This window comes from Anolis sagrei, chromosome 2 (assembly GCF_037176765.1).
Source record: "Anolis sagrei isolate rAnoSag1 chromosome 2, rAnoSag1.mat, whole genome shotgun sequence".
Lineage (NCBI taxonomy): Eukaryota > Metazoa > Chordata > Lepidosauria > Squamata > Dactyloidae > Anolis > Anolis sagrei.
Window position 1 is genome coordinate 68,104,357 of NC_090022.1, and position 16,558 is coordinate 68,120,914.

Sequence of the window (16,558 nt, forward strand, 5' to 3'; positions counted from 1 at the left end):
CATTAGAAGGTCCTAGAGCCAAACTCGAGTATATACTGAGAACCCAGTCTACTACTTTTGATTACACTACTCTTTATTTTTACAGAACAGGTGGAGGTAAAAGAAGCTGTTATTTATTTCAATATAAGTTACAAGTGATTTATTTCTATGTAGCTGTTCTATATTATATACAATTTTTACATGGAACAGTTGTTCAGTAACTGAAAAAAAGACATTGTAGGGGTGTAGAGTCTCCATCAAGGCCTCTTCAGCTTCCAGAAAGCAACAACACTCAGAAACTTCAGATACTCTCTTTATATATAATCTGTGTTGAAATCATATGCATCATCCAGATCAGCAGTCTTATCTATATCAACTTGTTTACCTTAAAAGAAGAATAAAAGAGAATGTAAGATTAGCAACTATCACTTGGCTCTATTTAAGAAAGTAGAATTAATCTATTTTATTTCCTCATATCCCCTTTCTCCCTTAAATAGGATCCAGAAGATCAAAAAAAGAGCACAGCTATAACATTATTCATACAAAAGTAACTACAATGACAATTATGGTAAAAATGCTTAAGTTAGAACAACAAAACAATGTAACACAATTAAAATAGTAGAAAAAAACATAAAAGTGCAACCCCATTAAAAGCTCTAGCCATCATCCATTACTTTTAATAAGTACCTGTAGGTAATATTTCCACGTTTGCATTCTTTGTTTCCAGTTCTTCAGTGGTAGTTTTGTCACTTTTTATTTTGCCATTTTCCTTTTAAAAAAAATAAGAGAGAAAATAAAGTCAAGATGCCGACATGGCAGTGGTACTGTATAAACATGAGGGGGAAAAGTCTCAGTTTTTCATTCTTTCCCACAAGTGATATGTCTTCTGAGCAGCACATAAATGACCAATGATATGGTTTACACTTATCTCTATTTTTAAAAAAGAATAAAAAACTTAATAATTTGACTATTCATCTTAACATGAATCTTTGATAGGGCAACACAGGTCCCCAAATCCCCCCCTTTCCTCTTTGCTGAGAATCCCTGAAATGGTAACTGCTAATTTGGTCAAGGTCTTGGTCTCCTGCAGTTCAAATATTTACCACTTCCATGTCTTCAAGATTACTTTCTCCATCATTCCTCTCATCTCCTTCACTGAAGTCCTCTTCCTCATCTTCATCTTCACTTCCTTCTATGTTTTCTTGTTCCAATACTTCTTCTGGCAGGTCTTGATCTTCTGTTATGCCATCTGTGAAGCCAGGTGATTGAAAAAGAATACTGCTTGCTGGACTTGGGTATCTGCTATCTGCAGGAAAACATTCAAGAATGGATTAAGTGAGTTGAGTGGGCAGCAATGTCTAGTTTCCCCGCCAAAGTTGTCAATTTGTTGCAAGCTCTTTGTTGACAAAAAGCATAAAATGCCTTTGCTCAATCTTCTTTTATGCTGGGAAAAATGCTTAGGAACTCCTGTGTGGACTTTTGCTTTGAATACCTTTAGCAGAAAAAAAGATGAGAAATCGCCTTCAAGTGGCCATCCACTACACCTCCCAGCATTAACTTTCCCTAATATTCATAAATAGATTAAGGCAGCAAAGTTCTTTGCAGGGAGATGGAGGAAATAGATTAAAGTTCCCCCTTCAAGTCCTGCCAGCAAAAATCAATTGCCCAAGAGGGTTCTGACTACAGGAAATAAATAAAAGATCTAAGGCCCACATATTATTATTATTATATTTATTTATACCCTGTTTTATTTCCCCAAAGGGGACTCAAAGTGTTCTGACATAAAAGCACTGGTATCCAATTTAAAACATACAAACATTAAAACAAACAGCATTAAAAATGTTAGTTTACATCATGTCCAGGTATATGTAATAACAGTACTGTGCTTTAACAACTTGATTACAATGTACACTTGTGTTTAAGTTGACCTCATGGATTATTCAAAGGCAGGTTTTGCAGCCACAATCGTGGATGTTGCTATGAGCCATGCACAAGGTGAGGGTTATTTTGCAGAGAGTGAAAAGCACCAGCATAATTTCAGGGGGCCAGACACCCCTGGCTAGTCACTGCCATTTTTCTACACAAATATTTCAAAAGGCCTGGAGAGTCCTCACATCTGAGAAAACAGAGGTAAGTGGACCAACATCTCACTTTTCGCCATTCTACTCAATAGAAGAGGATGGTTCATTTTTTTTTAATAAAGTTCCAGTTTGGGGGTGGTCAATTTTTGAGTACAATTTCTAGACTTATACATGAGTATAAACAATAATTATAAAGCTCAGATAAGAATTATACATGATAGCTCTAGATTTATATTTTCAATCACAGACCAGCATTAGATACCTATCAAATAGAAGACAGTGTATGACATTTCAATCACTGTGTAGGAAAAAGTGCTGAATCTTTCCTTCCTAAATTCATATTGAAGAAAAAGGTCCAGCCAGAATCAATGGGTATTGTAGCCCTACGCCCCCAGAAGGCCCATCTTACACTGAAAAATTGTTACGTATATGAACGTTACCTTTTATGGTGCTTCTGTTACCTTCTTCCAAATCCTGAGCATTAAACTGCTGCAGTGCTGCTACAGCATCTTGCTCAGAGAGGTGAGAAGGCAGGTTCCATGTCACAGGTGGTCGTGAATGGTAGCTCACTCTGGCTCTGAAAAGGAATGAACATTGCTTATAATATTGAACCACGCATGGAAGTCTACATTTTTACCAAATTGCAATCGAGAATGGCATTTATGAGGTGAAAAGTGTAATGTAAACCCTCATCTTAGGTAGTATTAGCTTTTGATTGAACAATTATCTAAAATGTACCATATTTCCTGGGCAGAACCCAACAGCTTGTGGAAGCCTCATTTATGAATAACATTGTATAGCACACAATTTCTCCCCCTTTTAGAAACAGAGTTAAATGGCAAAAGCCATCCCACCACCCCCTTCATGAGTGCATGGGAGTGGATTCCTTAATGATATGCCTTGAAATTATTTGGGGAAAGCTGATCTGCTTTGAACTGTGAATCTCAACAGTCATATTGTTATTGTGTATTTGTTTTGTTTACAACTGCCATATTTCTGTGGGAAAGCGTGAGGGAATTCTCAAAAATTCTAAAGTAAAAAGTTAATAGTTGGTACTATACAGAGAATTTCCTGGTGGTTCTTGGGGAATTTCCTGCCACCCTGGTAGGCGCTCCTGTCAATGCTCTGGTGACTCACTGGAATGGTAAAATGGCTAGGACAATAGACACGATCACTCCGGGACGTCCCTTCTCTCATCACAGAGCTAACTCAGCTCCTTGGTTCACCGAGGAGCTGAAGCACGAGAAGAGGAGACTAGAGGGTGTGTGGCACACATCATGCAGCGAATCAGACCAAACAGGGATATGTGTGGATATAATTCATCAATGTATAGTAGATATCAGTGATACCTTTGAGCAATCATTTAAAACTGCCTAACATTAAGTGACCTTACATGATTTCTAAAAGGGTCTTAAATGTAAAACACTTTATGTACCCTCAAAAGACCCTTTGTTTAAACTGTACTGCTATGTTTAGAAGTACAACCCCAGAAGAGGTAAGATTCAGACCAGAGATCTCTTCTCCTACGTCAATTCATAACGTGGGACATTTGTGGATTCTTCTTGTATATTACTTTACACCACCACCCCCCAAAACCCTTATAGCACAATTCCTTTACATAAAACAGCTTCTTAATACAGTTGATTTGGCTCCTTCAACATAGTTCTTTGTTCAATACAAGCAAACAATACATTAATTAATGCAGCTAAATGAATATTTACCCTGTCCAATCAGAGATAAATAATGCAGCGGCACCTTCTGTGTCAACAAGACTCCCCTTTTTGAGCATTCCCCTCTTCCGAGCAAGTAGAGTTAAAAACTCCAAAGTATTTCTGTAATCTGGCATGTTGTAGTGTAGCATTATCTGAAGGGAGAAAAGAGCAAGTTGTCAAAAAAGTGTATCAGATTCTCAGATGTCCACATAAATGAGCCAGTTCTTCCCCCATCCAGAGGAGTCTTCAGAAATAAATGCATGATTTTGCTCCAGTCTACAGATCTGGGGTCATTGCTGTTCTGCCACAACAGAAATTAGAACTAGTCGAGACATCCTTTGGAAGCTTCATTAAGCAAGATCAGAGTTGGATCTGATGTCTTCACTGTAACAGTAAGACATGACAAGTATCCTCATTTCTCACTTTGCACACATCTATTCCACATAATCATATAAAACAGATTTAAAATGCTGTATTTTTACTTGGATGGTTTAAAGACAGATTTCTGTTCCATGGACTAGATCCCACAATTGGGCATGGTCATAGTATTTTTTTGGTCCCAGGCCAATCTAGAAAGCAAAATTTAACACACTAGAGGCCGCAAAAAACAAGTATGAGGCAACTACAAAGTAGCTTTACCTGCTGTTTGCTGCAGTGCTTCAGAATGGCATCTATGGAATTAACTGAATTTTCACCATCAAAATCTGTAGTACTTCTCAGTGCCAGAACAAGAGCGGAGTTGGAAGGTGCTGCAATAATACACGGACTATCTAACATCTTGATAGTTTTGTCAATGTGAACGATTTGCATAGACCTTCAAAAGAAAACACAAGCATCATGAAACCAATCACCACAAAATGCTTACTTGATCAACAAGTATACCATAAAGAAATGGGATATCCAGGTTGATAATGCAGAAACCTGAAGAAGTCAACAGCAGAACTGTCACAGCCACGACAGCACAAATCTATAACCCTTTTACGTATTATATTGGGATATGGGAGATGTATTCATGAGCAATACAAACTGTGTGTGCAACAGGAAAGATCCATCTTGAATATTACAATTGGTATAAAAACAACTTCACTGTAATTTCCCCTAAAAGGATAATTCTTTTTTACTATTGAAATCCATCAATTGGCATCTAAATATAAAGACTAAATACAGCAGCAATTAGGTGACTGTTCAGTTTAAGAGAGGCAAAAGGGAAGGGAAAAGGCATGATTTTAAACAGTGTTTCATAAAACTGAACTAACTTAGTAAGGCCTCTCTCTGGTCCCACGTTGCAGGCACGCATTTCTTTCAGACTGTTGATGATACTGCTTTTCCCCACATTGGGGAAACCTGTGGCACAAATACAAAATAATATAGCTGTATTAGTAATATATGTAAATATCTGAAGATTAATATTCTGAACCGGAAAAGATTTAAGAAAGTTTATCTCCTAGGTTCCAAATCTCATCTGGGATCAGAAATGGCACCTTCAAGATATCCAAAAAGACCACAGAAGTTGAAGGTTGCACTATGAGTTCAGTCTGCTTTTCTTTTCCTTTCTCTGTCCCTTGCAATATTATCATGAGGATGGAAAACAATCAACACCAATAAAATATATCTTTAAAAATTATGTCAACAACCTGTTATATGAAAAATATTTTAATCTGTGTGTCTTTTGTATATTGGATCAACTTTTAAAAACTTTCCAGAAAGTGAGATCAGAGTTGGATCTGAAGTCTTCACAATAACAGTAAGACAAACAATATGTATCCTCATTTCTCACTTCAGGAACACAAGATATACTTTATTTCTTCGATTCCAAGACACCATTGACTGTAAACCATACTCTAATTTAAATACCACCAACAGAAAAAGAAGATTTATTTAAATATATAATAATGCACCTGCAATTCTAAGAAACACCCCATTTATAGAGATGCTTATATGGGGAAGTGTGTCTTCGGGGACCTTCCACACAGCCATATAATCCAGAATATCAAGGCAGAAAATTCCACAATATCTGTATTGAACTGTGTCATCTAAGTCCATATTGCCATCTATTACAGTTCAAAGCTGATAATGTGGGATTTTATTCAGCTGTGTGAAAGGGGCATTAGAATAAAAGAAAGTATATCACTTGCACTGATAGGATCCAGCAGCTTTTCAATCAATCTATTCCCCAGAAGTCCTATGAAATCTTAAAATTGATATGAAGGCTTTTTTTTTTTTGCTTAAAAGGGGTCGGTTAACACGACGCTGCTGCTGAAACACTGTTACAGCACTCGTGTATCTATCAAAATTCAGTGGATGTGGTACAGAAAACAGTATGTACTTACCTACCAGGCCAACTTGTATAGCTTTTTCTTTACCCGCACTATGCTCTTGAAGGAGTTTGAGAAGGCATTCACTCCCATAGCACATGTTTGATCTTGTTAACTCAGTATAGACACTGTGTCTTTTCGTATGCTTTTTCTGTTGCTGCAAATTTAAATTAAGATTTTTAAAGCTGTATCAACAAATACTAATTCCACAAGCAAATGAAGCTTAACAGGAATTCAAGTAACATGCTGAGCTCATGTGGCAAATGAACAAGGACTTTCACACCAGTCTTTTCTTAACAGAAGAAAAATATGAGTCCAAGGACCAAAGGCATTGTATCTATGGGATGAGTGGAAGTGCTAGATGAGTGCAGAACAGATATTGCTCTTTAGAGTTTCAAAGGAAACACAACTCCATTCCATGTTTGCTTAATACTTGCTATATGATAAGTCATAAACCTATGCAACTGGTGGGGTATTAGCATAGAGTTCTACATTAATCTACCTGTCAAAACACAGGGCTACTTCACTCATTTGAGAACACTGACTGCTGATGGTCCTAAAGTAGACATATATACAAGAAGGCACAGTAATAAATCCTGTTCTGCTTTTCTTAATATCTGATACAACCCCCCCCCCCCCCCCCGCAATATATTTCAATGTTGGAGAAGAGATGGTAGAATCCTTTACCACAGTTCTGTCTTTTAGTTGTGTTGCAGATTTAAAAGCAACAGTTGGAAGTTCTTTATTTAAATAAGCCAGCCATTTCTCCAAGTTTTCTTTCGGTACAAGATCTGGAGGTAAAATAACAGAAATCCACTGATCACATTGTGATGATCACCCATGATTTCACAGAAAACTGCAAGAAGGAAGACCTATGTGAAGGCTGTCACAGCTGATTTGCAGCATCAAGCTTCTAACTACCGCTCTTGGAATTCGCTTGGGAAGTATTATGAGGCATAACCTTTATCTGCAGCATAAAATTACAAGGCTGTTTTTATTTATTTATAAAAAAGAGCATCAACACCAGCAGATTCTGAAGAATGTGAGAGCAGCTAAGTTCCATTAAAAACCTTCTGATAATCAACTTTTAATAAGTGGAGATTTTCTCAAAATAGAAGTGATAAATATGAGCAAATACAGTTTTCTCTTAACAGAGGGCTGTCAAATTATTCTGAAAGCATTGGCTTAGCCCACTCCTCTCTCTTTAACATCAGTTTGTCATGCAATAATCCACGGGTAAAGCCTTCCAAAACAGAAAAGAAAACATTACTCCTGCAATCAAAGTGCCATAAAAGGCAAATATTAGAATCCAGGCATGTTCCTGCTTTGGAACTGTGAGCTCAGAGTTGGATCTGACAGTCTTCAGGGGAATGTCAGTTTATTTTTGTGTTTTCCTCATAGCTCACTTTCAATGAAAAATTATCAGCATTACAGGTAATGTAATCTACAATCTAGTTAAGACGTTTGTGCTTAAACATAAGACAAGCCAGTTTTAGTGAAATCTGATCCAAGCATCTCTATCTCAAAAACATTGACTTAAAGCTAAGTCTCACTATTTTATAATGAACTTATTTCTAAGCAAGGGCTTTCCACAGAAGATTTGGATGTATTTGAACACTTACTTAAAAATTATTGAAAATAGCATGACTTCCATGCAAGTAAACACACACACACAGCCCCATTCAAATCAGCTTCACCTGTCTATAATTAGAACTCTTAAGCATCTATAGAGCAAACAGTTATTTCACTTACCAATTTTATTTAAAATCAACATTAATTTTTTCTTTCCATTCGACTGGTTAACAAGTTTTTCTACTTGGGGACATCGGCAGCCTAAAGGGTCTCTCGCATCTAAGACTTCCAGCACTATATCAGAAGCCTCAATTACCTGAAAAAATAACAGGAAGGACACATATTTCAGACCACAAGACTTCAAACTGATACAAATGTGCTTCTACAATCATAACATGTACACTGCTATTTTGATGACATGCTCATTCGAATACAACTGAATCTAGTATCATACATGAAGCATGACATTTACCTTTTTTAGCACTATATAAGACTGACAACATCATTATCTGCTGTGGTGAACATTGGGAAACAGATACCACAATTTTCAACAAAATAGAGAAGACTGAAAAACACTGAATGATTATACTGCATATCTGAAATGAGGTATGGGCAGTTTCCCCAGATGGGACACTACTGGGGTATCCACGTGAAACTCATTTTATAATATAATAAACAATTATTACATAATAACAAGTCTTGTGAATTCAAAAAAGCTGCAAATTCCAAATGTTTGAACTAAAAATCACTTTTTATCTCCCTTTCTCTACTGAAGTGAAACAAATCTCTGGAACATGTATCAAACCTCAGGGAAAAAAGTTACATAATCTTACCTTTCTCAGTTCCTGGCAAAAGTGTTTCTTTGAATTTTTAGCAATCTGCTGGTTTGACTTCAATTTTTGTTTTTTCTTTGATTTCTAAGATACACGGGGATATAAGAAAATTTTTAATTCCAGAACTTATAACCAAAATGATGCAAGTAACAGAAACTTATCCATATAACAATTTGTAGATACTTTTTAGTCCAATAAAAACCCAACTTTTACAATGAAAAAAAGATTTTAAAACTGACATCCAACACCATTATATTCAAGTAAAGAAAACATATTCAGTGACAACTCATCTTTGAATTTCTATCTGTAGCAACACATGTTGTCAAAGCAAACTTTTAACATACCTCTCCTGTGCTATCATCCCAGTCAGATTCAAGCACTGATATAGAAATACATACCTTTTCACCTCGCATTACTTCACCACCATCCTTTTTATTTTTTTGCTGTGTACGTTTCTTTTCCAGCTCTTTCTGCCGATCAAGTTTTTGCTTCTGTTTCAGTTCTTCACGCTGTTCACAAAACACACACACAAAATTATATTCAGAAAGGCTTTCCCTCCACACTCAGCAAGGCATTAGCAATAACAGAGTACTTAGAATTTATTGCTATGTAATATTGCTGGCATCATACAACAGGAACTAAGGAAAATAAATTTTTTTTAGCCAGTCAGCGAAAAAACTGGAAACTTTGGGAGAAGTAGAAAAATAACTCTAATGGCATTAGAGATAGGAAAACATGATGCACAAGAATTGTCAATATCAACCTATTTCTAGCTTTTCCTGGACTGTGCTTGAAATTGTATGAGAGCAAAATGTATGCATTTACAATTACAGTTGAACTGATACTACAACAAAAATGCAACACTCAATCTAAATTAATCAGATTTTGCTGTTAAAACTCAAAACTAATTCGACATAATAAAAATATTTAAGAGGTGAAAGTTGCCAATATTTCCTAGATCAGAAGTCTGCAAACTGTGTGTTGTCACATCTTAGTGTGTCGGCTGCAGTGTGTAGGTGTGTCATGCGAATGTAGAATTTTAAAAATTCTTCCACATATTTATGTATTGCTACTCATAAATGACAAAAATCTTATAAATGTATGTTATTATCTTACAAATCCTATATTTACAAAAATCTAAATGAAAGGTTATCATATGTTGCACCCATATCTCTTATAAGGGGTTGGTTTAACCTCTGGTTTAGTAGTAAAACTGCATTAATGTGTTGCAAAATGATGCACGTCTAAAAAGATGTGTCACCAACATGAAATGTTTGGAAAGCTCTGTTCAAGATGATTCCTAACACAACTCCTGATAAGAAAAGAGGTTCGTTCTGAATAGAGATGGGAAGGCCTGGAAAAAACCTGGAATAATTGGGGGGGGGGGGGGGGTTGAATGTTTTTCCCCCAATTTTTCTCATTTTTTCCAGGTTTTCCCATCTCTATTCCTAACACAACTCCTAATAGGATAAGAGATCCATTAATGGTACAGCCTCTGTTGTTTTACCCTTTGTTTCCTTTGTTCAGCTTCTCGAAGAACTTCTTCCTTAAAAGGTGCAGAATTGGGAATTCCTAGGTCTTTCTTTGGTTTTCTATGGCCACGCTTCTTGGCTTCCTTCTTGAGTTTCCTCTTGTGTTCTCGTACCTATCAACAATAACAACAAAATATTTCTATTTTTTTTAAAGAAGCTTTATTGACAACCCACAATCAAAATATCACAATTTCTTTCTCAGGACTTTTCAATTTTTCCAGTAGAAAATGTGGAATTTCTGGGAAATAACAACTATAACTTTTATGGCTCAGAATGGCGAAACTAATTTATGGCAATATTTTAAATACCAGGAATGTAGGCATTATCTTGGGCATGCATTATACAAATGTTATTGTAGTTGCTGTGTGCTCCTTCAAGTCATTTCTGACTTATGGAGATCCTCAAGCAAAGTTATCATAGGGTTTTCTCGATATGTTGCTTCAGCGGAGGTCTGCTCTTGCCTTCCTGAGACTGAGAGAGTGTGACTTGTCCACAGTCATCCAGCCGGTTTCGATGGCGGCACTCCCCCCCCCCCCCGGTTTTTCCTGGAGAAACAGTAATTAATGCAATATTGATCTTGCAGGTGGGGAAGATGGCTGGAGCCACGTCGTTTTCACTCTCTGATCTTCTGAGTAGCACAATTAGAGAGGAATACTGCCTAGTCACTCTTATCTTAGGGGGAGTTTTGAACTTAACCAGCAATTCTATTAATCAACACTGAAGAAAAAAAAGAAGAGGGGTGAGAAAATCAAGTTGATCTGCTTAGCTTTTTAATGATTCTGGAGCTGAAGCAACATTTACCCAAACATTTACCCACTGTCGTTGCGGATTCAGCAAAACACTACTCTACTACTGTTATTCTACTAGAAGGTGGTTGTTATCATTTCCTCTCCCTGTTGGCACTGGTTGAATCAATAATTCATAGATCTCACCACATTAGACAGAGCAAGTACCAAATAGACTATTTATACTACAATGGAGACAAGAGATGATGGTGATAAAGTAGAATCTAACTCTGTTCTCCCTTAATGAAAGTGCTGCTAACTGGTCCATTGACCCATGTCTAATGGAAGTGACTCCCTAACCAGCACTGAAAAAACAATTGTCTTTATAAAGAAATTATAAAGAAATCTCTTCATAAAGAAATTAAAAACATTCTTAAAGAGAGTTCTGGCAGACTTCATCCAGCAGCTAAAGAGAACCTTGAACCGACATTGCATGACCTCATGTGAGGCCAATGCTTCCTAGTAGAGCAGATAGCATAAAATTATTTCAAAGAATGGATATACTACAAAGGGAAAGTTTCTGGCCTAAAAACTATCATTGGAGCTTTGGTTGGTCTGGTATTCTGACTGCAGCAATAGTTCACACCTACCTTTTTCTGTATTTTAAAACGTTTGTGGCAGGTCATGCGCTTACTAGCTTTCTTCAGCTCTGAAAAACAAAACATAAATGTATTAAAAGTCATAGGGAGGAGTGAGGAAGCTTGTTTTCTGCTGCCCTGGAGACTAGGACACAGAAAAATGGCTTCAAACTACAAGAAAAGAGATTCCACCTTAACATGAGGAAGAACTTCCTAACTGTGAGAGCTGTTCAGCAGTGGAACTCTCTGCCCCAGACTGTGATGGAGGCTCCTTCTTTGAAGGCTTTTAAACAGAGGCTGGATGGCCATCTATCGGGTGTGCTTTGAATACAAATTTCCTGTTTCTTGGCAGGGGGTTGGACTGAATGGCCCACGAGGTCTCTTCCAACTCTATGATTCTATCCAGAGTTATTTTTATCAGTAAGAACTATTACTTCTTACCCACCCCAGTTAAAAGTGGTGTGCAGATGTTTTAAATAAAAATGACATCTAGAGGCAGTAGATTTTCAGCTTTCAATCTCAACAAACACATCCAACTGCAGGCTTTAACACTAGATCAGGAATTTCAGGCCTAGGTATTATACTAGATCAGGTTCCTTCCAAATCACTCATGGAAACTGGCTGTTATTAATATCAATATGCTACATTTATTTATTTATTTAAAGTATTTATATTTCGCCCTTCTCACCCTGAAGGGGTCTCAGGGCAGATCACAGAACACATATACAGCAAACATTCAATGTCGATTATATAGTGACAAGATAGACAACAGATAGAGGTCTATATAGGCTTTCCCATCTTTTGGCATCTTTGGAGGCTGTGCTCGCTCCATCTCCTTGCCGAAGAGCTTTCTTTGTTCATAAACTTCCTCCTTTTTCTGACTGGAATGACTTGACTTTCCCACTTTAATGCAGTTCCTATTTATCTATTCACATTTGTTTTCGAACTGTTAGGTAGGCAGAAGCTGGGCTAAAGGTCAGGGGCTCACCCTGACCCGGGCTTCGAACTGCCAATCTTCCGTTTGGCAGGATTTATTGCAGCTTGGTGATTAACCTACTGTACTAAAGCCCGGCCCAACTTTTGACTAGATATGTTTTTTTTTTAACATGAGAAGCTTCCAGATGGAAGAGTGTGTCAATAAATGAGGAATTAATCTGCTCAAAGTTGCATGACAAAGTTTCTTGTCTTTCTTACTGTATATCCATTTAACTAATGAAGGCATTTAAGGAGCCCCCGGTGCCGCAATGGGTTAAACCCTTGTGCCCGCAGGACTCAAGACCAATAGGTCGGAGGTCTGAATCTGGGGAGAGCGTGGATGAGCTCCCTCTGTCAGCTCCAGCTCCCCTTGTGGGGAAATGAGAAGGCTCCCACAAGTCGAAGGGTGCATTTGGATCAGGCCTGGGCCAACTTGGGCCCTCCAGGTGTTTTGGACTTCAACTCCCACAATTCCTAACAGCCTACCGGGTGTTAGGAATTGTGGGAGTTGAAGTCCAAAACACCTGGAGGGCCCAAGTTGGCCCAGGCCTGATTCAGATCCTTCTCTCATCTCCTTCCTCGGTGCCGCTGTGAAGGAGAGGTGGAGAGAGAGAGAGAAAAGAAAGAACCCTCCCCAAAGTGCTCCTGACAAAAGCCCTGGCTAAAGCATTCCTTACTGGGCCGCCTCATGATGGCTGCTGCTGCGTCTCCTTCCGCCTGCCTTCCTCTCCACGTGCGACAAAAAAACGGGAAGACCTTCGCGCCTGCGCAGTTGCGGCTACCATAAAGCACGCTCCGCTCCTCCTTCTTTCCCCCTCCCCCCTTTTGTTCCTGGCTGTCGCACGCCCAGCCTCGCTTGGCGGCCGAGCTTCTCTTTCACGACAGCGGCAGGCTCGCCTGGGAGCGGGCGGAGAGCAGCAACAGTGGCGACGCCGAGGGCCCGGGGGGCCGGGGGGGCCGAGCGCGGCCGCGGCTGCAGGAGGCCCAGGCTCAGCGGCAACGCCAGCAGCGCCGCCCCCGCCGCCGCCGCCGCCGGAGGAGGGACCGGAGTAGCCGCGGGCTGGGTAAGCGCCGAGGGCGAGGGGCCGGGCTTGGCTTGGCTCAGGCAGGCAGGAAGGAAGGAGGCCGCGGCAGGCGCCCTTTGTGTGAGAAGAGCCCTCCTCTCCCTCCCTCTCTCTCCCAAAACGATGGGCACCAGATGGTCTTGGAGGTTCTGACATTTTCCCAGAATATTTGCGAATCATAACGTCATCATAACAATAACAAATGTGGTTTCTTACCTCCCTCTCCATAAGGCTAAGTCAAACATAGAGAAAGTACATACATAAAACCTGAGGTCATTCACTAGAAATGTTGCACGTTCATAACAAAATAATAATCATAGTTAATATGTTTCTGACCCCCTTCTCAAGGCTAGGTAAACCATAGTTAAAATATATACTGTACAGTTATGCGCGAACCAATTGTACAGGTGTGAATGATTATGGAGGGAATTAATCTCAGGCCTCAGTTGTGTATAAGAATATATTATAGAGGAGGCCAATTATTACTTGTAAATTAAGGTAACTGCCGCCAACGTGAGGTATTTGAGGTACCACCAATGAGATCTGGCTTTACAGACGCAGATTAATTGAGACGAGACGGTCTTCAACAAAAGATAACAAGTTTATTGTGTACAAAGCGTATGGTTGCAGGCTGTTAAATAACTTATAGAACTTTGAATATCACTTTGTTTGTAATACAGTCCACTCTTCCAAATAACACAGCTGGTGGCTTTTACTGAGGTGAAGCTCTTTAGTGAACAATGTTTCCTACTATGAATAGCCTTCCAATTTGATCTTTCCTTGATCAAATCTCTGATCTCTAGTCCTTCCTTGACTAGGGATCTTAACAAGCTTCCTTTAGTCTTCCTTGACTAAAGAAATTGGCCAGGTTTCTCTCTTCAGCCCTTCTAGACTGAAAAACCTCCAGCTGCTCACACATACCTCTCTCCCAGGCTTTTCAAGCCTCCACACTCACTCACACACTGCCCCTTTTTCTGCTTGGCTCCGCCCACTTCTCACTCTCCTGAGCTAGCCTGCCTGGTCTCCTTAGCAACGCTCACTGTGGATTCAAACCAGATAACTCTAGTTTTAGCTACTGTTGCAAACACAAATATATACTCTAACAGTTAAACACATACATAGTATCAATGACTTCTGCACAATACGTAAGACATGAGATCAAAATAAGACTGAGTATTCTTCACTAGAAAAGCTGAACATAACAAAATATTATTAATATTATTAATAATTATTATATTCCTTACCCACTTCTGAAGTTGAGGCAAACCATAGTTAAAATACATACATAAGACATGGGATCAAAATAAAGCAGAGTATCCTTCACTAAAAAAGCTTAACATCCATAACAAAATAATATTAATATTATTAATTATTATTAATTATTATTATTTCTTACACACTTCTCAAGGTGAGGTAAATCATAGTTAAAATACATACATAGGACATGGGATCAAAATAAGACTGAGTATCATTCACTAGAAAAGCTGAACATCCATAACTAAATATTATTAACATTATTAATAATTATTATGTTCCTTACCCACTTCTCAAGGTGAGGTAAACCACAGTTAAAATACATAAATAAAACATGAGAGCAAAATAAGACTGAGTATGCTTTACTAGAAAAGCTTAACATCATAACAAAATATTATTAATATTATTAATAATTATTATTATTTCTTACGCACTTCTCAAGGTGAGGTAAATCATAGTTAAAATACATACATAAGACATGGGATCAAAATAAGACTGATTATCCTTCACTAGAAAAGCTGAACATTCATAACAAAATATTATTAATTAATATTATTATTAATTATTATGTTCCTTACCCACTTCTCAAGGCGAGGTAAGCCATAGTTAAAATACATACATAAGACATGAGATCAAAATAGGACTGAGTATACTTCACTAAAAAAGCTGAACATCCATAACAAAATATTATTAATATTATTAGCAATTATTATGTTTCTTACCAACTTCTCAAGGCGAGGTACGCCATAATTAAAATACATACATGAAACATGAGATAATTAAAGGTTGAATATCTCTCACTAGAAACATTGCACCGAGATTGTGGCGCAGCTGGCTGAGTGTCAGCTGCATTAAGATCACTTTGACCAAAAGGTCATGAGTTCGAAGCCAACCCCAGGCTGGAGTGGGTGTCCAGCCATTGTGTAGCCTGTTGTTGACCTTTGCAACCCGAAAGACAGTTGCATCTGTCAAGTAGGAAAATAAGCTACCACCTTGTGTGGGAGGCTAAATTAACTAATTTATGAGGCCATAAAGAAAACTCAGGGATGTGGAATGCAGAAGAACTTCATCGGTGTCGCTGATGGACGATGAAAGCAGCAGCTCCCCTGGCGGCCAGAAAAAAGTTAAATAGCCTCTGTATATTGTCTGTATTTGTTGTCTGTCAAACTGGCATTGAATGTTTGCCATATATGTGTACACTGTAATCCGCCCTGAGTCCCCTGCGGGGTGAGAAGGGTGGAATATAAAAACTGTAAATAAATAAATAAAATAAAATTGCATGCTCATAACAAAACAATAATAATAATAATGGGTTGCTGTAAGTTTTCTGAACTGTATGGCCATGTTCCAGAGACATTCTTTCCTGATGTTTCGCCCACATCTATGGCAGGCATCCTTATTATTATGTTTCTTACCCATTTCAGGTGAGGTAAACCATAGTTAAAATAGATAAATGAAACATGACATCAAAATAAGACAGTGCCCTTCACTAGAAAAGCTGAATATTCAGAACAAATTATTATTAATTATAATTATTATGTTTCTTACCCACTACTCAAGGTGAGATAAACCATAGTTAAAATACATACATGAAACTTGAGATTATTAAAGACTGGGTATCTCTCACTAGAAACGTTGCACAATCATAACAAAATAATAATAATAATAATTGTTATTATGTTTCTTACCCATAGTAAAAATACATACTGTACATAAAACATGAGATCATTAAAGACTGAGTGTCTCTCACTAGAAACGTTGCACATTTATAACAAAATAATCATCAACATCATAAACAGAATCTTCAGCACTGACATCAGTATGGAGTTCAGCCTAGACAAATGCACCACACTGGTATTAAAGAAAGGGAAAATTACT

General features: G+C 38.1%; 2 protein-coding genes and 3 non-coding genes across 7 annotated transcripts in view; 1 reads left to right on the top strand and 4 right to left on the bottom strand.

Annotated features, from left to right (window-relative positions):
• Nucleotides 1-55: 55 nt before the first annotated feature.
• Nucleotides 56-13,158, bottom strand: GNL3 (G protein nucleolar 3). The gene is made up of 15 exons (XM_060765879.2): nucleotides 13,040-13,158; nucleotides 11,400-11,458; nucleotides 10,000-10,137; nucleotides 8,891-9,001; nucleotides 8,493-8,576; nucleotides 7,840-7,975; nucleotides 6,775-6,878; nucleotides 6,103-6,244; nucleotides 5,029-5,116; nucleotides 4,412-4,586; nucleotides 3,782-3,924; nucleotides 2,501-2,637; nucleotides 1,083-1,285; nucleotides 667-748; nucleotides 56-364 (listed from the first exon to the last, which is right to left on the bottom strand). The coding sequence occupies exons 1-15, from the start codon at nucleotides 13,050-13,052 to the stop codon at nucleotides 294-296; spliced, it is 1,686 nt and encodes a 561-aa protein (XP_060621862.2). The 5' UTR covers nucleotides 13,053-13,158; the 3' UTR covers nucleotides 56-293.
• Nucleotides 4,120-4,193, bottom strand: LOC132769571 (small nucleolar RNA SNORD19). Its single transcript, XR_009630896.1, has one exon. It is a non-coding gene; the product is annotated as a small nucleolar RNA SNORD19 (small nucleolar RNA).
• LOC132769570 (small nucleolar RNA SNORD19) lies at nucleotides 5,472-5,547 on the bottom strand. The gene has a single exon (XR_009630895.1). It is a non-coding gene; the product is annotated as a small nucleolar RNA SNORD19 (small nucleolar RNA).
• On the bottom strand, nucleotides 7,415-7,491 carry LOC132769569 (small nucleolar RNA SNORD19). Its single transcript, XR_009630894.2, has one exon. It is a non-coding gene; the product is annotated as a small nucleolar RNA SNORD19 (small nucleolar RNA).
• An 89-nt stretch (nucleotides 13,159-13,247) lies between the features above and the next one.
• Nucleotides 13,248-16,558, top strand: part of PBRM1 (polybromo 1) — a 51,447-nt gene continuing 48,136 nt past the window's right edge. Inside the window, exon 1 of one of the 3 annotated variants that reach the window (XM_060765869.2) lies at nucleotides 13,248-13,426. The gene's annotated coding sequence lies outside the window, so the exon portion shown is untranslated. The remainder of the gene's footprint in view (nucleotides 13,427-16,558) is intronic. The other 2 variants (XM_060765874.2, XM_060765873.2) reach the window with 2 other exon arrangements.